The 22,917-nt window shown below is 45.5% G+C and overlaps 2 protein-coding genes across 2 annotated transcripts in view; both read left to right on the forward strand.

The window, feature by feature from the left end:
• Positions 1 to 19,074, forward strand: part of LOC307075084 (ATP-binding cassette sub-family C member 4-like) — a gene marked incomplete at both ends in the record, with an annotated part of 28,246 nt that extends 9,172 nt beyond the window's left edge. Inside the window, 22 exons of the mRNA XM_079735590.1 lie at positions 2,251 to 2,340; positions 3,552 to 3,743; positions 5,187 to 5,281; positions 10,751 to 10,837; positions 11,154 to 11,250; positions 11,647 to 11,820; positions 12,094 to 12,231; positions 12,490 to 12,527; positions 12,723 to 12,826; positions 13,414 to 13,560; positions 13,926 to 14,005; positions 14,150 to 14,300; positions 14,665 to 14,784; positions 15,013 to 15,123; positions 15,397 to 15,497; positions 16,177 to 16,368; positions 16,473 to 16,628; positions 16,725 to 16,814; positions 17,338 to 17,510; positions 17,629 to 17,734; positions 18,149 to 18,283; positions 18,991 to 19,074. Coding sequence (XP_079591716.1) covers positions 2,251 to 2,340; positions 3,552 to 3,743; positions 5,187 to 5,281; positions 10,751 to 10,837; positions 11,154 to 11,250; positions 11,647 to 11,820; positions 12,094 to 12,231; positions 12,490 to 12,527; positions 12,723 to 12,826; positions 13,414 to 13,560; positions 13,926 to 14,005; positions 14,150 to 14,300; positions 14,665 to 14,784; positions 15,013 to 15,123; positions 15,397 to 15,497; positions 16,177 to 16,368; positions 16,473 to 16,628; positions 16,725 to 16,814; positions 17,338 to 17,510; positions 17,629 to 17,734; positions 18,149 to 18,283; positions 18,991 to 19,074 — 2,661 coding nt within the window. The remainder of the gene's footprint in view (positions 1 to 2,250; positions 2,341 to 3,551; positions 3,744 to 5,186; positions 5,282 to 10,750; positions 10,838 to 11,153; positions 11,251 to 11,646; positions 11,821 to 12,093; positions 12,232 to 12,489; positions 12,528 to 12,722; positions 12,827 to 13,413; positions 13,561 to 13,925; positions 14,006 to 14,149; positions 14,301 to 14,664; positions 14,785 to 15,012; positions 15,124 to 15,396; positions 15,498 to 16,176; positions 16,369 to 16,472; positions 16,629 to 16,724; positions 16,815 to 17,337; positions 17,511 to 17,628; positions 17,735 to 18,148; positions 18,284 to 18,990) is intronic.
• Positions 1 to 22,917, forward strand: part of LOC307074718 (tripartite motif-containing protein 16-like) — a 298,259-nt gene that overhangs the window by 266,956 nt on the left and 8,386 nt on the right.

A 22,917-nucleotide genomic window follows, 5' to 3' on the forward strand; every position in this document is an offset into this window, starting at 1 on the left:
TGATATCAATATATACTGTTCTTCTATCCCAACACACCCTCCCAAAACCCTGGCTCCAGTATCTATTAACTTATCTAATTATTTATCTAGCTTAACTATCTAGTTATGCTCATTTACTTGCTTGTATTCTAAGACATTTCCTTAAGGGAGGGCTCTACGCTAACTTTTTTTTTCAGCAGCACTCGTGCCCCTAAGTTAAAAAATGTAGGAGCACAGAAAAAAAATGGGGCCACAATAGGATTTTGTTTAGAACATTTATTAACGTGCAGAAATTGCAATGGGGGGGGGGGGGCGGGGAATCATCGGTCCAAGATATCATCATCGGCCCAAGTTTGGATATACGGCTACTCGAATTCTGAGCTACCCTGGGCAGGATTTAGCGTGAATATTCATTACGGAGGTTGTAGCACATAATACAATGGAAAGATTTTAAATGACAGACTTGGAAAATGTAGCCCTTTATTATGCAGAAATTTGCTGTTGGTGTATTAGCCTAGGACAACACCCTCGCCAGATTATTTATCTAAATAGCCCTATGTTGTTAGAATTTACTAACTTTATGCAAGGTCTACGTTCGTGCAGTAGGCCTACTCGGCGTTGACTCTGTCCTAAAAATATTATTGTCAATTATATCACATCAAAAAAGCGGTAGCTAACGTTAGTTGAATCAAGCAAACAAATAGCTGTTGTTTTTGCTCCAAAAAGCTTGACTTCCCTCGAATTTAACATAAGATAGTTCCTTCAAATTAGGGCTGTACGGTATGGACTAAAATGTATATCACGGTATGATTTGAGGCATAAACGGTAACGGTATTATATCACGGTACCTATGTTAATTATATCTTCTGATTTCAATGTAAATGCTTCTGAAAGGGTAAAATACTGGTAAGGCAGCAAAACTGCATAAAAAAAAATTAAAACATTTTTCAAGTTACTTCCATCTCTGAAAAACACAGATGTTTAATAGTATGGATTTGTTTCCCACTTGCTTGCGCACCTTGCCGTATGGTTTTTGCATCTCAATTTGGTTGAAGTGTGTGCGGGCAGGTAACGCGTACCTGGGATCGAGTGTTTTGACCATCTCTTTAAAGCCCTTTTTATCGACATTTTGAAAGGAAACATGTCCTTACACAGGTAAACAGCAGTGTTTGTAATAACGCTGTTTAAAAGAACGGCGTTAGGTAACGCCGTTATTTTTTCAGTAATGGGGTAATCTAACTAATTGGTGTTTCTGTCGTTACAACGGCGGTGCGTTACTATGAATTCATTTAATAAACTGCGTAATCCGAACGCACCCCTGGCTCCAAACACAAACTGCTAGTGAGGAGACTGGGTGGGGGTTAACAACGAGATAAGCGATTATGATTGGCTAAGGCAGTCATGTTTCATGGTAGCCAATCGGAGCCAGTGTTTTTACACACAAGCCAGGACACGCGCACCACACACACACACACACGCAAACGGACACACCAAACAGATTCGATGAAGCAGCAGAAATGGCGAGTCTGGAACAATCCGATCAAAGGTTGGCATTTTCTGTATTATTCGGCAGATGTTCCACAGCCTTTGCAACCAAGCAAATTAAAATTCTGTTGGAAGTATATCAGGGCCTTGAATGGGCATTTCAACCATTTAACGCATTAAGGCCAAGTGAAAACTGCTCAGAAAAATCCAAATTCTTTGACTGATAGCAACTTTCTTTTTTACAGTAACGCAAATAGTTACTTTCCTTGGTAACTAGTTACTTTAATTATAGAGTAATTCAGTTACTAACTCAGTTAATTTTTGGAACAAGTAGTGAGTAACTATAACTAATTACTATTTTAAAGTAACGTTAACGCGTTACTTAGCGTTATGAGAAGTCACTCGCACGCGTGCTCCTGCTTTGTTTTTCTCTTTCGCATGCCGAAATATTCACTCACAAATGCGAGTGAAATGGGCGCACTGTAGAGCCCTGCCTAAAGGAGCATGAGGGGGGTTAGTCATCCTGCTCAGGACGTTACGGGTTAAAACCAGTACCTTTCGGTCAGGAGGACCAGCCCTGTCCCCCGTGTCTGTGGCTCGTTCACACGGCCACGCTGGTTGTTTGTTGCATTCACAAAATGAACGCACCCCCACTAAAATGTGTTTAACAAAAGCACATCAATGTTACCTAGGGGTCTTACGTGCATTGTGCTCCGGGAGAGAACCCAATCACTAAATTACGAAAGTAAGGTGTTGACGTGTGCGTATGTTAACTCCCATCTGCAGAACCAAGACGCACCCTCCCTCCAGAACGTCTCGTTGAATGTCGGGTCGAGGCAGCTGGTGGCGGTGATTGGACCGGTGGGCGCCGGAAAGGTCAGGGGTCATCCATCCATTCAGACATCTGTGGAATTTTGCAAATTCAGAATTTGTCCTTTTTCCTGAATAATTTATGAATTGTTCCTTTTTTAATTAGGCGCTTCATGCAGCGCTACACTATTGTTCTTCCGAGGATTTCTTATTCGTACCAAAAGTTTGTCACTCAACCCCTCGTTCATTTCTTTAGCTACAGATTTCATTGAAATTTCAAACTGTTCAGCCTTCTTTGGATTCGACTGCTCATACTTTTCTAACAAAATACTTACTTGTTTTTGAAATATTCTACTTTTAAAATGTTAATTTTTCATCAATGGGTCAATGGGACATATAATATTCTAGTTGAGACTTCAACTACTTTAGAATTTCCAACTCTTTCAAATATATATAGTTTTCAACCAATTACCTCTTTGTTATTTCTTGTTGTACTTGCACTAAAATGATTCATTAATTGGAAATATGCTTGTTGAGCCTTGTTGTTTGTGTGTGTTGCCCCTAGTTTATACAATACAATGGTTCCCCAATGGAGACTCGCGACTTTCTTGACAAGAGTCTCGTCTTTCTTTTATACCGCTTTTCAATTTGCGAATAAACTCACATACTTGAAGGGACAGGCACTTTTTGGACATCCCCGAGTTCGTTTACTTCTACTTATCCTGATTATCTATAATGTTTTCAAATGGAAAAGGACCCCACCTAGTTGTAAGGGCGCCTTACTATCTGCCTGACAGAATTAACAAATATCAAACAAATATATAGGGGAATTCGGAACACTGATCATCTGGTATCATCAGGCTTAGTTGGCTTTAGGCATAGGCCATATAGGCGTCATCCTCAAAGGGATAAAAATAAAATAATAATTAAATTATTATTGGGTCGCCAAACCCTAATCTCGCCCAGGGCAAGATAATGATAACCCTCTGTTCAAATCTTTGCACTTGAATTAAGCTTTTCAACATATCTTTGTTTTAAACTGTATATTAAACTTTATTAAAGCATATTTTCAACCTCCCTTTAAACTATAGCATTATCCACATTTTCTGCAGGAAAGGCAATTTCTAGTTATTTTTCCTTTATAATTTAGGGCATTTTAATTAATCCTGTCCAATTCCAATGCCCTAAGACCAGGGTTCAAAATGAACACCTGCCACCAGGAAACAGTGCAACCATTCCAACTGAAACAGCTGTCCTCCCCCCCCCCCTTCCCTCAGTCCTCCCTGCTGAGTGCCATCCTGGGGGAGCTGCCCCTTGACAAGGGGGTGCTCAAGGTGAATGGGCAGCTGACCTACGCCTGCCAGCAGCCCTGGGTGTTCCCCGGGACCATCCGCGGCAACATCCTGTTCGGCAAAGAGCTAGACCCCGCCAAGTACGAGAAGGTGCTGCGGGCCTGCGCCCTCAAGAGGGTGAGTGGTCCCGCCTACACCCTGACAACCTGGCTCAGTGTCTGGGACCTGTTGACAACCCCTCAAGGATATTTAGATTCTAATCATTTCAAGACTAATTATCATGTGCACACAGTAATATGATGATGATGGTATTAAAGATCCCATGGCATGCTACTTTATGAATGCTTTTATATAGGTGTTAGTGGGCCCCTAATACAGTACTTGAAGACGTTCAAGAAATTTAGCCTTGGTGCAGAATTACAGTCACTACGAGCCAGTTCCACAATGAGCTTTCCACAAACATGCCATTTTTTAGAGGCGGGTCAAGGTGGAAGATTGGGGTGTGGCCCTTAGCAGCTTGTGGCCACGGTACCATGTGCTCGTGTTTACAGTTGATGTATCGCAATGGCGAGGCGCACACAGCTTTTGGCCGTGTTCTGTAAATATTCTAGAACACTCCGGGTGCTCCAGCAGGAGTCCTGGAGCTCTATATCTAAATAATATCATATTATACATAGATAGCTATATCATATAATATATATTATCACGGCCAAAAGCTGGTGTGCGCCTCGAAAAAATATTATGCATCTCAAACGACTGCGTCGGGTTCTCTGGTTCTTAGACTTCCACATCAATCTGAAGTATGCCCACTGACAAGGCACCACCGCCCCGCGGAGGTGGTGCCTCGCGGCGGTGGTGCCTCGGCATCGTGCAGCGGGGCTCTGGTGGGAGACAATCGCGGTCAACAATCGCGGGCAACAATCCCTTTCTCCTCCATGTCGGGGTTCATGCACTTCAGGGAGTCAAAGCCAAAGTTCCTTTTCCCCCAATTCCTTCTCCACGATGGCTGAGATAACCCCCACTACGAGTCACGTTGTGGAAATACCAGAGACATCAGAGAACCCGTCAACAGCAGAATGGTTATCCAAATAACATAGAAGTGTACAACACTTGCGTAACAGTGTGTGTATTCACACACACACAGACACACACATGTGGCGCTCGCAAGGCCGTAGCTTATTGTCTCAGTGGCGGGCCAAATCCTCTGGGCGGGCAAAGCAGAGAAAGGGGAAGTAACATGTCCGAGAATGAGGACATACGGGGAAAATTCCAAATTTGCGCAACTGAGCTTTGTTTTTTCAAAAGCAGAGCAGGATACCTAGTGCTCGTTTTGCACCTAACACCATTTCTAGCTACTGGGGGATGATAGGCATGCTAGGGGAACGCATATTAATGTTAGAAAATCTCGTAAAGTGAAATTCTTGTGCCATGGGACCTTTAATGCTCATCACTATGGCCTAAGGATTTTCAACGTAGCGTAAGCTAGTCAAAGGGCTGAGGTGTCAGTGAGTTGAACTTTACGTTGGTTTCATCTAGACTTCTTACTCCCTGATATGATGTCTTACAGCCGTGTAAAGAAGTGTGTGTTTGTGTTCTGAAGTTCTTTTCCACTTGCTCCAGGACATGGAGCTGCTGCCAGACGGGGACCTGACTCTGATCGGGGACCGGGGAGCCACACTCAGTGGGGGGCAGAAGGCTCGCGTCAACCTGGCCAGGTGAGTCTGATGCTCACCTCACCTGAACCCTGGAGAGCTGAACCCAGGGGGCGGAGCTTAAAGGACGATACCATCCTGGCTGTTCAAACCACTGTAACCATCTCTCCTGGCTTCACTTAACATCTATTACCAATAGGGATGAAACGGTTTCTGGTTTTAAAAATAAACTGCATGGAAATTCCTGAAGGTCATCATTATCATATCCAATTTAATTATCATTAACTCCTTGATAATAATTGAACCATGGCTTACCGTTTCACCAAATAAAAAAAAAAACTGCATTGCCATAGACAGGGTTGAATGCTATAGTACTGTAGTACCGCAGGTTTTACTGCTTATAGTACTGTAGTGCCACAGGGTGGACTGATATAGTACTGTAGTACCACAGCATCTGTTTCTGTATTCACTAACAGTGGGGCAAAAAAGTATTTAGTCAGCCACCAATTGTGCAAGTTCTCCCACTTAAAAAGATGAGAGAGGCCTGTAATTTTCATCATAGGTATACCCAGGGCCGGATTAACACTTTCTGAGGCCCGGGGCTAATTACCCGGGTGAGGCCCTTCATATCATGATGTTCTTACGCATGACCTCACACAAACCCACTAACACATCAGCGTACACAGTAGGCCTACCAATCTATGACAGACTATTTAAAGTGAACTGGTAATATGATTTCAATTTAATTAAATTCATTTCAATTCAAGGGTAGCTTTATTATAATTGCAGTAGTGTTGACAAAGCTGACAGAATGAGGATGGGGAAACAAAATGTATCTGAATTGGCCTACTTGAAAATGTAGAAAAAAAGAAAGTATGAAATTGGTGATTCGGTGACTTTGGCAAATCATTACAGAAAAAGTAATAGGCCCTACAATGCATTTGCTATCAAGTACAGCAAGTTAGGCCCAGACAACATAAATGAACTGTTTTTTGAAAGTTACTTAATTTATAGAAATGCATCCTGTTTTTGTAAACTCATCAAAAACTATAAAACAATGTAGGGCCTATTGTAGGCTATTAAACAAAGGTCAATGAAGGCCCCGGCTATGGCTCAAACGGTTTGGGCATTGAATGGTTAATTTACTCCGGGAGTAACGCCCTGGTAGGCTACATGTCCGGTTACGCACAACAAACCCCAAGCAAGAAGACAGGCAGGAATGTACGATGCAACATATTTGGGGTGAACTGTTTGAAATGTGCACACAAACAAGCTAAAACTATTTTACACATTAATGGGGCTGGGTCATATAGAGGAGGCCGCCGCGGCAAACATGACTCACCAAGGGACTTCAGAAGGTCCGTCTTCTGCTCTTCTTCCGTGCGAAATCATTAATGAGCTCCTCAAAGTCCATTTGGGCCAGCATGTCGTGCTCAATTGACATTAAAGTCAGATTGTTAAGTTTCTCCTCCAACATTGTCGTTCTCAGCCTGTTCTTGATAATTCCAAGTTTGGAAAATGACCTCTCCCCGCTGGCATTGCTGACAGGCAATGTAAGGTAGATCCGCAGTGCTATGTCGACATTTGGAAAAACTTGTTGTAGATTCCTTTCTCGAATGAATGACAGTAGGTTCATCTGTTTACAGTGGAGACTTTTGCGAAATGCAAAAACTGTCCTAGTTCATCAGGGAAATCATCAGCCAGGTCTTCGTGGTATTTTGCCTGCAGGTTGACGCTTTTCTCGCGTATTTCACTGAGAGACAATGTGTCCAGTTGCGTTAGAAATCCGAAGTAGGTGGACGTTTCTTTGTACACTGCGTGTCTCTGTTGTAATGCACTGATCAGTTTGTCTATGATGACAAAGAATGTCTCCCGAAAGCGATTTTCTCCCGCATTGGACACAAGGGTTGGTTCGTCTGTGTCATCAGCCGGGGTGGTGCGCTTCACCTGTCGAGTCACAGTGTACTGCTGTGACAGTGATAGTGATTTGGCCTGGGATTCCAAGTGTTTGTACTGGGAGCGTAAATTGGACACAAAGTCTATGAGGGACTGGAGCAATTCCACAGCAGTAACTAGGTCCAACTCCACCTTCTGCAGGGCCCTGCTTGTGATGTCAAATCTTTGCAGCATGGTATCCCATATGATGGCGAGGAATGCTGTCTCGAATCTATTCAATTTTTTTGCTAGAGACTTCGCCTCATCTCGTGCGGCTGATTTCTGATGGTCGTCTTCTGCTATCTCGTTTAAAGTGTCGTGGATATTTTTGAAATTTAAACGGAGAGCTTTTGTAGCCCGGGCGTGTGCTGCCCATCGCGTCGATGAAAGTCCCTTGACCATCTCCATGCGCTTGTTCTCGTTAGACTCCAGTCCATCCATTAATATTTTCCAGCGGCTAGGCGAAGCTGAGAAAAAAGTGAAGATGGATTGAACTAGCCTAAAAAAAGAGCTGGCGTCACGGCAACAATCCACACTACAGACCCCAACAAGGTTCAGGGAGTGGGCCGCGCATGGAATCCAATCAGCAAGTGGGTTTATTTCCTGAATTCGGGCACGCAATCCCTTGTATGCACCTGCCATGTTAGACGCGTTGTCATAGCACTGTCCCCTGCAATTTTTAATGTCTATGTGCATGTCCTGCAGCGCACCTGTGACTGAGTCAAAAAGGGACTCGCCTGTATGGCTAAAAATGGGCAGAAATTTCAAAAATCTCTCAAAGACCTTGCCCTCCTGAGACACGTAACGCACCACAAATGTTAGTTGGTCAGTGTGACTCAAATCCGGTGTAGAATCCACAATAAGTGAAAAATACTTTGCGTGTCGAAGCTGCATTATTATCTCTGATTGTACTCGCTGGCCCATGAGTGCAATAAACTCAGTGCATACAGTCGATGACAAATATGAGGGTGTCCCCCGCCCCTTGTTTCCAAAACGTTTTAAGTGTTCATCCAAAAAAGGGTCAAACTTGGCCAGCAACTCTAAGATGCCCAAATAATTGCCGTTGTGCACTGAGCCCAGTGTTTCATTTTCTCCCCTGAAAGCGAGCCCACGCTCTGACAGAAATTTTATCACGGCCACAACTCTCCTCAATACCTCCTTCCAGTAATTCGCCTCATCTTTCAGTTGATCCTGCAGGCCCGCGTCGATCCCACGCACCTGGGTGCGCGCAAGCCAAGTAAGAACAGCCTTTCTGTGGGGCTGACCCGCTTCGTGCATCTCGACTCGGTCAACTGAGTGTTTCCAATCAGAGAATCCGTGCGTGAAAGCGGACGAATCGTTACTGAATAGTTTGCAAAAAAAACAAAACACATTTCCAGTAGATGGGGAGTAAGACACCCATTCTCTTGCCACCTTCTCTCCATTTCTGAGCGAGCGACAGAACAATGTTTTGCTCAGACATCGCTTCTGATTTTTATAGCTCCTTTCAGAAGCCGAAAAATCGACATCTTTATGTTGACATTGTGTAGGTGCTTCAATTCCCTCTCCGACCCAATAGCTTTGCGTCTCCTCATTAACTTCTCCCCAGCAGGCAATGTCTGTTGATATATCTGTTTTCGCCCCAGCCTCAGAATCAACAGGCTCATCTGCTACATTACCCACTGCTTCTTCTCCATCCCTTGTTTCCTCAGAGATTGTAGCACTATTGCTAGCAGACTGGCTAGTTGGGCTGGTTAGTTGGCTAGCGGTGGTTGGCTGCTCTCCGTCACTGACAGTTGTATCTTTGTTGGTGGTGGCTGCTACAGCGGGCTGATTACTCCTCCACATGTTGGTTAATTTGGGTGTTTTCTGTAATAATTCTTTCGCTCTTTCCTTTTTTATTTCATCTAATTTTCGTTTTTTTGCTCCGCTCTCGTGTTTCCTTTGGCCCGGCATTTTCGCTCGTTTTTTTTTATGGATTTTTGTCATTTGACCTTCAGCGACCGGAGGCCCCCCTAGCGGCGAGGCCTGGGGCTACAGCCCGGTCAGCCCATTCGTTAGACACGGCCCTGGGTATACCTCAGCTATGAGAGACAAAATGAAAAAAAAAAATCTAGAAAATCACATTGTCTGATTTTTAAAGAATTTATTTGCAAATTATGGTGGAAAATAAGTATTTGGTCAATAACAAAAGGTCATCTCAATACTTTGTTACATGCCCTTTGTTGGCAATGACAGAGGTCAAACGTTTTCTGTAAGTCTTTACAAGGTTTTCACACACTGCTGCTGGTATTTTGGCCCATTCCTCGAAGCAGATCTCCTCTAGAGCAGTGATGTTTTTGGGCCACACGGACTTTCAACTCCCTCCAAAGATTTTCTATGGGGTTGAGATCTGGAGACTGGCTAGGCCGCTCCAGGACCTTGAAATGCTTCTTATGAAGCCACTCCTTCGTTGCCCGGGCGGTGTGTTTGGGGTCATTGTCATGCTGAAAGACCCAGCCACGTTTCATCTTCAGTGCCCTTGCTGATGGAAGGAGGTTTTCACTCAAAATCTCACGATACATGGCCCCATTCATTCTTTCCGTCACATGGATCAGACGTTCTGGTCCCTTGGCAGAAAAACAGCCCCAAAGCATGGTGTTTCCACCCCCATGCTTCACTGTAGGTATGGTGTTCTTTGGATGCAACTCAGCATTCTTTCTCCTCCAAACACGACGAGTTGAGTTTTTACCAAAAAGTTATATTTTGGTTTCATCTGACCATATGACATTCTCCCAATCCTGTTCTGGATCATCCAAATGCTCTCTAGCAAACTTCAAACGGGCCCGGACATGCACTGGCTTTAGCAGGGGGACACGTCTGGCACTGCAGGATTTGAGTCCCTGGCGGCGTAGTGTGTTAGTGATGGTAGCCTTTGTTACTTTGGTCCCAGCTCTCTGGAGGTCATTCACTAGGTCCCCCCGTGTGGTTCTGGGATTTTTGTTCACCGTTCTTGTGATCATTCTGACCCCACAGGGTGAGATCTTGCGTGGAGCCCCAGATCGAGGGAGATTATCAGTGGTCTTGTATGTATTCCATTTCCTAATAATTGCTCCCACAGTTGATTTCTTCACACCAAGCTGCTTACCTATTGCAGATTCAGACTTCCCAGCCTGGTGCAGGTCTACAATTGTGTTTCTGGTGTCCTTTGACAGCTCTTTGGTCTTGGCCATAGTGGAGTTTGGAGTGTGACTGTTTGAGGTTGTGGACAGGTGTCTTTTATACTGATAAGGAGTTCAAACAGGTGCCATTAATACAGGTAACAAGTGGAGGACAGAGGAGCCTCTTAAAGAAGAAGTTACAGGTCTGTGACAGCCAGAAATCTTGCTGGTTTGTAGGTGACCAAATACTTATTTTCCACCATAATTTGCAAATAAGTTCTTAAAAAATCAGACAATGTGATTTTCTGGATTTCTTTTTCATTTTGTCGCTCATAGCTGAGGTTTACCTATGATGAAAATTACAGTCCTCTCTCGTCTTTTAAAGTGGGAGAACTTGCACAATTGGTGGCTGACTAAATACTTTTTTGCCCCACTGTATATAGTATGGTATAGTATGTATTGTGTGTGTGCTTCTCAGAGCTGTGTACCAGGATGCTGACATCTATCTCCTTGACGACCCTCTCAGTGCCGTGGACACCGAGGTCGGAAGGCACCTGTTTGAAAAGTAAACAACCACTGACACTATTATTTATAATAATCGAATATAAAATAATAATCCTTCACTTGCTGTCAGACGATTGGTTTGTGGCTGGGTTTAGGGTGGGAGAAGAAAGTCCTGGATAGGAGCTTAAGCAAATCCAATCCCGCAGTACCAAGGCTTTAGTAACACAACGACCTTTGGATAAACATCAAAGTTCCTGACCAATATTGTGTTTTACTGCCAGGAACCCATTCTGCACTAGCCTGCTTCTACCAGTATATCTTGCAAGGTCTTTTCACGCCTTAACAGACATTTCTGTTTGTTTGTGTGTCCTCTCCAGGTGTATCTGTGGTATTCTGAAGGACAAGCCCAGGATCCTGGTCACCCATCAGCTGCAGTACCTGAAAGCCGCCGACCAGATCCTGGTTCTCAAGGAGGTCTGTACATACCCCTCCTCAATCGAATCCCAGAGCAGTCTACATGTCATGTTCGCTCATGCATGGCAAAACAAGACCAATCACATACAGCGCTTAACTTTAAGAAGGGGTGGGGGGAAGATTACTCTGCAATTTAGGACAAGTAGGACAAATCCAACCAGTAATTCTCATTCTGTTCAGCCACATATCACTTGTTATTAAGTCTTTCAAAACAGACATTAAACAAAACTGATCTAGACTGAATAGAATTTGGGTTTTATGTTTCCATTCAAAGTAGAAAAAGTAAAAAACCTGATTGATTTTGTTATTTGATCTGAAACCCAGATAGTGCTATTGTTAGTGTTAAGTATGTAAAATGTGAAACGTTAGCCAAACCCTGGCGTGTCTCCATCTCAGGGTAATGTGGTGGCCCGCGGGGGGTACACAGAGCTGCAGAGGTCTGGACTGGACTTCACCTCTCTGCTGAAAAACGAGGACGAAGAGGAGCAGCAGGCGATGAGGGAGTTGGCCCGCAGCCGAACCGTCTCCAGCAGCATGCCCACGGTCAACGATGAAGCAGACCAGATGCCGGTGGGACACGCTTTCGATGTCGCAACACAATCTGATGCTTAGTCAGTCTATTTGAATGTAACACTGTATAGCTTGATGGTAACGCTGTTTGTCTCTAACGCTTACACTGTCTCTTTCATGCTAACACTGTATAGCTTGTTGCTTACACTGACCATCACTCAAATGCTAACACGGTCTGTCTCTGATAACACTGCTTACAAAGTATTTTTGCTGCTACATTAGGGCCACTATCTAAGCCGCTACATTAGTAAGTGAAATGTTTCATCGCTAAAGGCAGAACATACCCAGACAGCTGTGGAGGAGAGCCGTCTGCAGGGGACTATCGGGATGGGCATGTACTACAAGTACATACATGCTGGAGCTAACGTCTTTGTTCTGCTGTTGCTCTTTGTGGTCAACGTATCCGCTCAGGTATGCAAAATGCTCACCGCCTGCTCACCGCTGCCAAGTGCCAAAAAAGTCTTGAAACAAGGATTTCTTTAGTTGCCCATAGCACATTCAGCATTGTTTCAGTTTCTTGCATGAAGTTTCTGCGCATATCATGAACACAATCTAGTGAATGGGAGCAGAGCAGTCAGTCAATGGTGAAATGGTAAAAATAGATTTTTCTGTAATGAAAAACAGCTGATACACTTTGTTTATTTTTGTTTCTGCCCTTCGTCCACCTAGGTGGCCTACGTCCTTCAGGACTGGTGGATGTCTTATTGGTAAATCTATAAGCATTCACGTTTTTACACAAGCCGTTTACTTTTGGTTTGACAGCATTTAAGATCTCGAGTACCTTAAAAATGAATCACAATTGATAGAAACTGGGATTGTAAATCCCATCTATTTGGATCTAGTCTCGACAGTCAGCATTAAAAGAGGCATTACAAATAGGTTTGTGACCTCATTTTCATCAGGGCCGATAAGCAAAGCAGCCTGAAGGGCTGCACCACCTCAATCCAAAATCACACCAACGCCACCGAAGTGTTGGATATACCCCTTTACCTGGGAATCTATGGAGGTGAGGAAAAAAAAAAACTTGTTTTCACAGCACATAAACAGCTCGCCTTAATGAGATGGATCACATTTGCTGCGATCCATCCCGTTCCCCAACCAGGCTAGTCACTTAGCAGACACTTAGATTGGTTTAGTGACCCTAAATTAAGACGAAAACGCTGCCCATTGTGAGAACCATTAATGGGTCCTTTTCACATTAGGTAAAACACAGGTGTAGCTCCTGCCATTAGTAATGGGTCCGTTTGATTTAGGTACAGCAATGGACCTCTATAGACGCAAGCAGTCATTCAAATATACATTGACCATGACATAAATAAAACTGCCCTAATGCTAAAAACACAGGAAAGTGAAGTTACTTTACCCTACAGAGGACAAGTTGTGAAATGGGTTCTTTGGTTCCAAGTGGTGACCAGAAAGTGTAAGGTTTTCAAAGACAGTAAAAAAGTTGTATTTATCATTAGTATGTCTCGAAGATCAAAGGGACACTGTATTGATGAAGCATAGACTTATATCAAATGTATTCGGTACCTCCAAACAAGTGAGACAAGTGTCTCAGGGTTAATGCAAAACACTGTGCTGATGTGTTTTCAGGTCTGACTGTAGCCACGCTAATTTTTGGGCTCGTCAGGGCAATGCTCTTCTTTTATGTGCTGGTGAAGAGCACGGAAACCCTGCACAAACGCATGTTCGATACCATACTGCGTGTGCCCGTGCACTTCTTCGACGTGAACCCCATCGGTAGGAGAAGGTTGTTATTCTTGAAATTGGAATGGAGTGATTCATGTCTAGATATATATCAAACGTTTTTGTTTGTTTTGATAATGTAAAACCAATATTGATCATAATGATTACGCTGGCAAATATACATTTCCAAAGCCTTATGTATTTGTGTGTGTATGCAGGTGATATATATATAAATATATTAGGTAATAGAGTAGTGATTCAATCTACATTCGCTTCGGTGTAATACAAAATAAATCAATCAATAAAGAAAAGAAAACAAGGCAGGAGGAAAAACAATAATTCTTTTTGATAGACGTTGAACATTTCTCGGAGAGTCTCGGACCTGACGTGGTTTTCTGCATTTGTTCTGTGTGGTTCAGGCAGGGTTCTGAACCGGTTCTCCAAGGACATCGGTGAGATGGACGTGGTTCTGCCCTGGACCATTGTGGACGCCTGCCAGGTGCTGTTCACAAAACGATTGCCTTGGACACATTTAGTACAGCAATCAGATTGAAGTGTTCAACGTCACTTGTTGTACAAAGATATAGAGATGGGTAAAGGAGGTTCAATGTAGTAAATGGGTTTTCCGTGTTGTCTCCGGCAGATTTCCCTGCATATGGTCGGTGTGATAGCGGTGGCGGCGTCAATCGTTCCCTGGATCTTAATCCTGGTCATACCGCTCCTGATTATCTTTGTGTTCCTCCGCCGCTACTTCCTGAAGACCTCCATGGACATCAAGCGACTTGAGCGAACCAGTAAGCCCCCCCAACAGGCCTTAGGCTCATGTCTTCATGCTAATGTTCTTCAGCAGATCCCCTTCTTATTTTCACAGCACTACCACAGCTAGCGCACACTTGGCTAGTAAGTAGCATACAACTAGCTAAGACCTTTGCTGTAGTCCATCATGTTAACCATGTCTATTTTGTCACTTGAAAGATGCTGTGATTGGTTGAGAAAACACGAAGTTAGAGCCAGGGGTGTTCCAGAATGGAACCCTTGACGATCTATTGCAAACGTTGTTTAGCATACAAGTATCACATGATAAAATGATCCAAGAGGGGGTTTAACTCCCTGCCCTATGTGAGGTCAACTTCCTGCACCTTGTGCTCCTTCCTGCAGCTCGAAGTCCCGTGTTCTCCCACCTGTCCTCCTCGCTACAGGGCCTGTGGACCATCAGGGCCTTCAGAGCCGAGGAGCGCTTCCAGAACGTATATGACACCCACCAGGACCGGCACTCAGGTGCCCCGCCCCTTTTCTCTGATGCCATGGAATCACTGTACTATGTGTGCTGTGCAAATGACGTTTATTAGACCCATCGGAAATCAAACAAAAGCATTATGTTACCACTGGGCCAAATCCAATTTAGTGATGTCTTATATTTTTTATCTCTTCCGTCATCGATACTTACTGTGTTCCTGATTACATTGCACCAACCCAAGCCTATACAAACTTTACTTTTGCATTCAGAGACCTGGTACCTGTTACTGTGCACTACACGTTGGTTCGCCATGCGCCTGGACCTGTTGTGCGCCGTCTTTGTCATCATCCTTACATTTGCCTGCATGTTGATCCGAGATGGTAAGAAAACTCTGCTTGTACTGCCTCCTGTGTTTTGGGCTCAATTCCACTTCTGAACGGCCAGGGTCCGGGTTCAATACCCCTTCTGAACCTCAAGGGTTCTGGGTACAATAGCCCTTCTGAACCGCCAGTGTTCCAGGCTTAAGATGATCCTTTTGGGATTGAGGTAGCGCAACACAAAAGCTATCAAAGCCCATCAAATGAATGGCCTAAGCGCTCTCAATGCATGTTTGATTGGTGGCTTAATGTTTCATGCTTTTGTTGTTCTGTTAGAGCTGGGTGCAGGGGATGTGGGGCTGGCTTTGTCCTACGCCATCTCCATCGTGGGGATGTTCCAGTGGGGAGTCCGGCAGTCAGCAGAAGTGGAGAACTTGGTAAGTCTGTGGTTAGGCTCACACATCAGAGTGAGAGCTGATATCTGGGTGTACCTTCACTTCATATTTGTTTAGACCCATCATGTGGCTGGTGGGGATTTGTAAGCGCGTAATTGGCGTACACAGAGTTGCACAAAGTTGACACATAATAGTTAACTGTAAAAAAGGTTTCAAATCAACACTGTGTGGAATGGTCATTGTAGCACTACACTGAGGTCCCCCTTTGCTTTATCCACTCACGCAAGTTAGTTTTCTTCAATAGAAGATCTATGATAGAAACAAGACATAACTCTGCCCCTTTCAGTTTTCAGTTTCTGTCTCTGTGCCGTCTCCCCCAGAAGCTCTGCTGTGACATATTTAAGGACTGCTGGATCCCAACTTAGTCTGGGGTCCAATTGGGTCAATAACCAATTAAGATGTGTTTGTGAGGTCCTGTATTGTAATGTTAATTTGGATTTGAAATCCAGATTTATGATAGATTGATCTAACTTGAGCCTACCAATTGGTACGGTCCAGTAGATAAGGGACCATTGGGGTTGATCCATCCATCATTCATCTTGATGGACACTCACCCAATCTGTGATATTGATATAAGTTGCTTGATTTTGAAATGGCTAACCGGCCTCACATATAAAATTGGGGACCTTGTTCAGTTTAAAACATAACTCTCTCTCTTAAGATGACCTCAGTGGAGCGAGTGATGGAGTACACGGAGCTGGAGAGCGAAGCACCATGGGAAGCCAAGAAGCGTCCCCCGCTTGATTGGCCGAGCCAAGGCCTGGTGACCTTCGACGGGGTCAACTTCTCCTACAGCGCCGACGGGCCGGTGGTCCTCCGTAACATGAACGCCACGTTCCTGCCCAGGGAAAAGGTGGGACATCTTGGTTTGACTGCCGGCCACAACTCTACAACATCCAGGGATGACCCATTGGAGATCTGTAGTGTGATTGGTTATGCTCTCCGTGTTTCCTTCAGGTGGGAGTGGTGGGGAGGACCGGTGCTGGGAAGAGCTCCCTGGTGTCGGCCCTGTTCCGCCTGGCAGAACCCCAGGGAAAGATCTACGTGGACGGAATACTGACCTCTGAGCTCGGCCTCCACGACCTGCGCCAGAAGATGTCCATTATTCCTCAGGTACTCCTCCTACTCCTGCTGCTGGGAGGAGATGGCTGGCTCATAACATGATTCTGGAGGTTCTGTTGCTAAGCTCTCCTCTGATTGGTTCCCCAGGATCCTGTGCTGTTCACCGACACCATGAGGAAGAACCTGGACCCTTTCAGCCAGCACTCTGATGAAGAGCTCTGGACCTCTCTGCAGGAGGTCAGTATCCCTTCTATCCCTGATCATATCGTTACCACAAACGCTGTCTCCAGAACAGATACACTATGAACACACACATTGAAGGAAGTGGTTCCGTTTGTTGAAGGAAGTGTTTCTGTGTTGAAGGAAGTAGTTCCCTGTGTTGAAAGAAGTGGTTCTGTGTTAAAGGAAGTGGTTGTGGTGTTGAAGGAAGTGGTTCTGGTGTTTAAGGAAGGAGTTCTGTGTGTTGAAGGAAGTGGTTCCGTGTGTTGAAGGAAGTGGTTCGTGTGATGAAGGAAGTGGTTCCGTGTGTTGAAGGAAGTGGTTCGTGTGATGAAGGAAGTGGTTCCGTGTGTTGAAGGAAGTGGTTCGTGTGATGAAGGAAGTGGTTCCGTGTGTTGAAGGAAGTGGTTCCGTGTGTTGAGGGAAGTGCTTCCATGTGTTGAAGGCGGTAGATCTGTGTGATGAGGGAAGTGGTTCCGTGTGTTGAAGGAGGTAATTCTGTGTGTTAAAGGAAGGGGTTCTCTGTGTTCTCCGGGTGCAGGTCCAGCTGAAGTCTGTGGTGGAGGAGCTTCCAACCAAGATGGAGACGCTACTGGCCGAGTCGGGCTCCAACTTTAGCGTGGGGCAGAGGCAGCTGGTCTGTCTTGCCAGAGCCATCCTGAGGAAGAACCGCATTCTCATCATCGATGAGGCCACAGCCAACGTAGACCCCAGGTACCGCCCACAGAGTCTGCGCTTGTACTAGAGTGTGTTTGACCAGCGGGGGTGCTGCTGTTGCTCCACCTTGGTTTCTGTTGCTCTTGAAGTCTGAGTTTTGTATTTCCTGCCATAGGACGGATGAGCTGATCCAGAGGACGATCCGGGAAAAGTTCAGAGATTGCACGGTGCTCACCATCGCTCACAGGCTCAACACCATCATAGACAGCGACCGCATCATGGTGAGTGACCCTCTTATCTCCTAGCAACCCCTCCTCCCACCACTCCTCACTCTTGCTTGTTCCTCCTAGCTGCTCCTCCTAACCCTCCTCCCCTTACCTTACAGAAACCTAAGTCTACTGTACTGTACCACCCATGCTGGTTTTAAGCCACGGTTCTTGACCAGTTACCATGAGTACTAACCGTGCGTTAAGGCTGAATCTAGCGATTCCGAGGACCTTTGATTGGTGAACCGCAAACATCTTTAGAAGTCTGTTGATCAGACACAACCTTGCAAGCAAACTGAAGTCTTAAGTTTGTCAAAAGTCAGCATTGGGTCGACAAAAGGAAAAAAAACATAGGAGCAGCTCTGCTTTAGTGTTTCTGACCTGTCGTTACGGAGCAGCTTTTGAACTGAGAGGCCACTGTGTGTCCAGGTGCTGGACGCCGGGGAGATCCAGGCCTACGACGCGCCCTACACCCTCCTGCAGGACCCCGAGGGCATCTTCTATAAGATGGTGCAGCAGACCGGCCAGCAGGAGGCAGAGGATCTCTTGGCCTCCGCGAAGAAGGTGAGTCCTGCTGGTCCCCATTGAGACTTAACCTCAAGACACCTGCAAGTGAGGACAATGAAATCCCACAATACAATTTTGAGTGAAGACAAAAAGTGCAGCGTTACTAGTTACTACTACTAATAAAACTCGGCAGAGTTTAGATTCATTCATTAGTATATATTAGGGGTTCTGTGTTTACATTATTGCAATCAGTTGATTTTACTTTTTCGAATATATAAAACACATAATCTTATGCACACTTTATGCCATACCATCTTTCCTAGCACACTGAGCCTGGAGTAGATCAGGAAATAAGCTCCCCTATGTACTGAATCGACAATCAATTTTTAATCTAGAATCGGTTTGATTCGAATCCAGACCTTAGATTCCAAGTCAAGTGGTGAAAAAAAATGAAATTCATACCCCCAATGTTTGTATTAAGAAGTATTGAAAAAGGATTTTCCATATCCTACCAATTTTGCGTGGTACGAGTTACAGCGCATTACGACATGCGATACAGACAATGTAAAAGACAACAAACAAGTGCATGTAAAAAGCATTGAAAGTGTCTGAGCCTGATCTACAATATTGTACAAGGTCCACTAAGAGGTTAAAAACTGACAAAAATAACTGCAGAGTTGAGTGCTCTGAAGGGTGTTTAGTCACAGATATTGATACGGCATTACAGATTAACGTTTCAAAATCTCTCCCCCTCTTGCTCACAGGCCTACGAGAACAGGAGTCACTCCAGCAGCAAACACAGCAGTGCAACCAACGGCAACCTGGTGTTCCACGAGACGGCCATGTAAAAAACACTCACCCTTCCCCTGGCTTCATGCCAGAGTTGCAGTGCCTCACTCTAAATAAATGTATTTGTTTACTTCATCAAGTTATTGTTTAATAAAAAGCCTTCAGGAGCTAGCTGTTGATTGTCAAGTGCCTTTATCACATATTAAATCGGTTTCCTACGGAGGCCCTGTGGGGTCTTATAGCGAACAGATTTGTAAACCGTTCCCCGGATTCCGAAACCATGTGCACGGTTTTCCCAATCTGTGCACATGGATTTGGTTTGTTCTCCATAGCAGGAGTTCCCCATGAGCATTGTGACGGAGAACGCCTATTTGATTCAGACCGGCATCTATACAGTATGAATGACTGAATGTAGGGTTTATCATCTATACAGTATAAATGACTGAATGTTGGGTTTATCATCTATACAGTATGAACGACTGAATCTGTGTTTATCTTTTCACATTTGACTGTACAGTTACATTGTCTTTACAATCATGTTAGAGGCTTCTCATGTGCATGACTCAACTCCAACCGCTGATTTACAATCGTGTCTATGAACTCAATCAAGAGAATATCGCAGTATATCATGAATGATATTTCTGTTCATTCTAAACCAAGTAATGGATAATCACCTCAAGGCAGGGCAATAAACAGTTTGATGTGCCAGCCGCTATATCCACGTTACTCCACAAGCCATTATATCAAACTGTTTATTGCCCTGCCTTGAGGTGATTATCCCATTTATTCTACTTCTTGCTTGCCAACATAATAAAACAATTCAAATGCTTTAATAATTATGATTTTTCTTATTCGTATTGCATTCTTATTACTTGGTCTTATACCATGGTCACCGCTTATACCATGGTCACTTGCCAAAGAAAATAAATTAAGATCATTCATTCATATTTTCATGCGTTTTACAAATCCAATTTATAACACAGATACTCTAGGGTCTGTAGCATACAGGCCCGCCGCTCCCCATACGCAGAGTACGCAGAGTGCGTAGGGCACCAAGTACCTGGGGGTGCACCAAAAATTAAGGTTTCTAAAAGAAAAAAATATATATATATATATCAGTCATCAAAAAGTAGATCAATACGCCGCTTGTATTTTTTGGAATGCTTGATTCTGATTGGCTGCAGGGTGTCCATTAATCCCTGACATATGGACACCTGCTAAGTAGTTCCAGTCAAATTGTCTGTTCAGCCTTCAAAACGAGAGCTGGTAAATTGTGAAAATACATTAAACTGTAAACAGAAAATGTGGTTATATGCTATAGACCCTATAGTATCTGCGGTATAAATGAACAACATTTTCGTTGCATAAAAACCTTACGGGAGGGTAATGGTTGTTTCATTAGTCGAACCCTCAGGCGTTACCAGGAAAAAAAAAATAAGGCATGTGAAAAACTTTATATTTGGATTGTAAAATACAAATGAATGATCTTAATTTATTTTCTTTGGCAAGTGACCATGGTATAAGCGGGATAATGCCCTTCGAGGTGTCCAAAACATGTTGGATCGATCATAATTAAAGGGGACTACTTTTTGAGGGAGATGAACTCAAACAGAGTATACATTTAATAAGCAAGCAATACGAATAAGAAAAAGCATAATTATTAACGTGTTTGAATTGATTTTATGTTGGCAAGCAAGAAGTAGAATAAATGGGATAATCAGTCTTATTAAAAGGGATTGTGCAATCAACCGCACAACAAGACAGGATTGCATCTCTTGTCGCTCTGGTCTCTTTCTGCCAACGACATGCGCATAGAACGGGGAGTGACGTAGACTGATAATCCCTCTATACGGAGACCACCAGACCTCCTTGAAGCAACGAAAATGGTCTATTAAATTCAAGATGGGAACATGGGCGAAAACAGGGATATAGTGCCATACTGTGGAGTGCGGTAAATGACTAGACAAGAGACGGAGATGGGTCGAGTCGGCTTTACTCTCCACTTCAATAATACAAGTTACTCCAGCATGAGTCCAAAACGTAACTGCCGTAAACCGGAACACTCGTAAACGCGAACTGTCGTAAACCGGAACTGTTACCCCAAAACCCTTTTCCTTAAAGGTACAGTCCCTTGGTGAATGTCTTATTATTGTCGTTGTGGGTCACCACACAAGCCCCCCCAGAATTCACCCAAACTAACAGGTCCAGACCGAACAGGGAACCTACAGAGAACATTGGACACCCACTCGTGTTAAACAGAACATACTAGCACATAACAGTCCCTAGAAAAATCAACGCCTAGGGGGCGGACCAGGCGGCCAGAACGGCTGCGCTTAACAGGAGAAGGGCAAAAGGCAGGAGAAGGAGTCGAGGCCGCCGCAGGGCCAGGTGTTGAGGCTGCCGCTGGCGGGCGCCCCCGCCGCGGGGGCTGAGCCAGCTGGAGCGGTTCGCCAATATCCACATGAGCAGGCTTGAGCCGGTCTATAGCCACCCGCTCAGGTCTGCCCCCCATATCTACAACAAAGTTCTTAGGCCCACCCTCCAAGACGCAGAAGGGGCCATTGTAGGGGGGCCGCAGCGGGGTACGGTGGCCATCGTGGCGGACGAAAACGTACTTGGCTGACGGTAAATCCATGGGAACGTAGGACCGGGGGAGACCATGGTGAGACGTCGGAATCGGAACGAAAGCGTCCGCAATGTCCCGGGACGCAGCACGATGGGAGGCAGCCGACCACGGGGCCGTGGCGTCCGGAAGAAACTCCCCAGGGACGCGCAGGGGCTGGCCATACACCAGCTCTGCCAACGAGTTCTGAAGATCGTCCTTGGGGGCGGAGCGAAGGCCCAGCATAACCCATGGGAGGCGGTCAGCCCAGTCGCTGCCCGTAAGGCTGGCCCTGAGCGCGGCCTTCATATCCCGATGAAACCGCTCGCAAAGCCCGTTGCTCTGTGGGTTATAGGCTGTGGTACGGTGGACCTTCACCCCCAGGACCCCGGCGACCGCAGTCCAAAGCTCCGACGTGAACTGCGGCCCCCGGTCCAAGGAAAGTTCGGACGGTGTGCCGAAAAGGGCCACCCAAGCCATAACGAACGCCCGGGCTACCTCAGCTGCTGTAGTGGAGGACAGGGGAACCACTTCTGGCCACCTCGTGGTCCTGTCCACCATGAAGAGGAGGTAGGTGTAACCACGGGAGGGTGAAAGTGGGCCCACCAGGTCCACATTCACATGGTCGAAACGCCTCTCCGGCACTTTGAAGAGAGCCAAGGGGGCTTTGGTATGACGAGTCACCTTTGCACGCTGGCACGCCACACAGACAGCGGCCAAGGCCCTGACGTCCTTCCGCAGGCCCGGCCAGACGAACTTGGCCCCCACCAGCTTAGCAGAGGCCTTCACCCCCGGGTGGGAAAGGCCGTGGATTGTGTCAAAGACCTTACGCCTCCAGCCAGCAGGCACCATGGGGCGCGGTTGGCCAGTGGAGACGTTGCAGAGGAGCGTAGTGTTGGCCGTGCCAAATACCACATCCTCCATGAGGAGCGCCGTGGGTGCCGCCCTGTAGGCCTGTACCTCAGAGTCCATAGCCTGATCCCCAGCCATAGCTGCGTAGTCGAGGCCCAAATGGACGGAACCAATAACCACCCGAGAGAGGCAGTCGGCTACAAAATTGGCCTTGCCGGCCACATGCTGAATGTCAGTGGTGTACTTAGAGATGGCGGAGAGCTGACGCTGCTGTCGACCAGACCATGGCTCTGAAGACTTGGCCATGGCGAACGTCAGCGGCTTGTGGTCAACGAAAGTCGTGAACCGACGGCCCTCCAACAGGAAACGGAAATGACGGGTGGCGAGGAAAAGAGCCAGGAGCTCCCTGTCGAAGGCGCTGTATTTCCTCTCGTTGTCACGGAGCTTC

This window comes from Pollachius pollachius, assembly GCF_949987615.1.
Source record: "Pollachius pollachius genome assembly, chromosome: 4".
In the NCBI taxonomy this organism is placed as follows: Eukaryota; Metazoa; Chordata; class Actinopteri; order Gadiformes; family Gadidae; genus Pollachius; species Pollachius pollachius.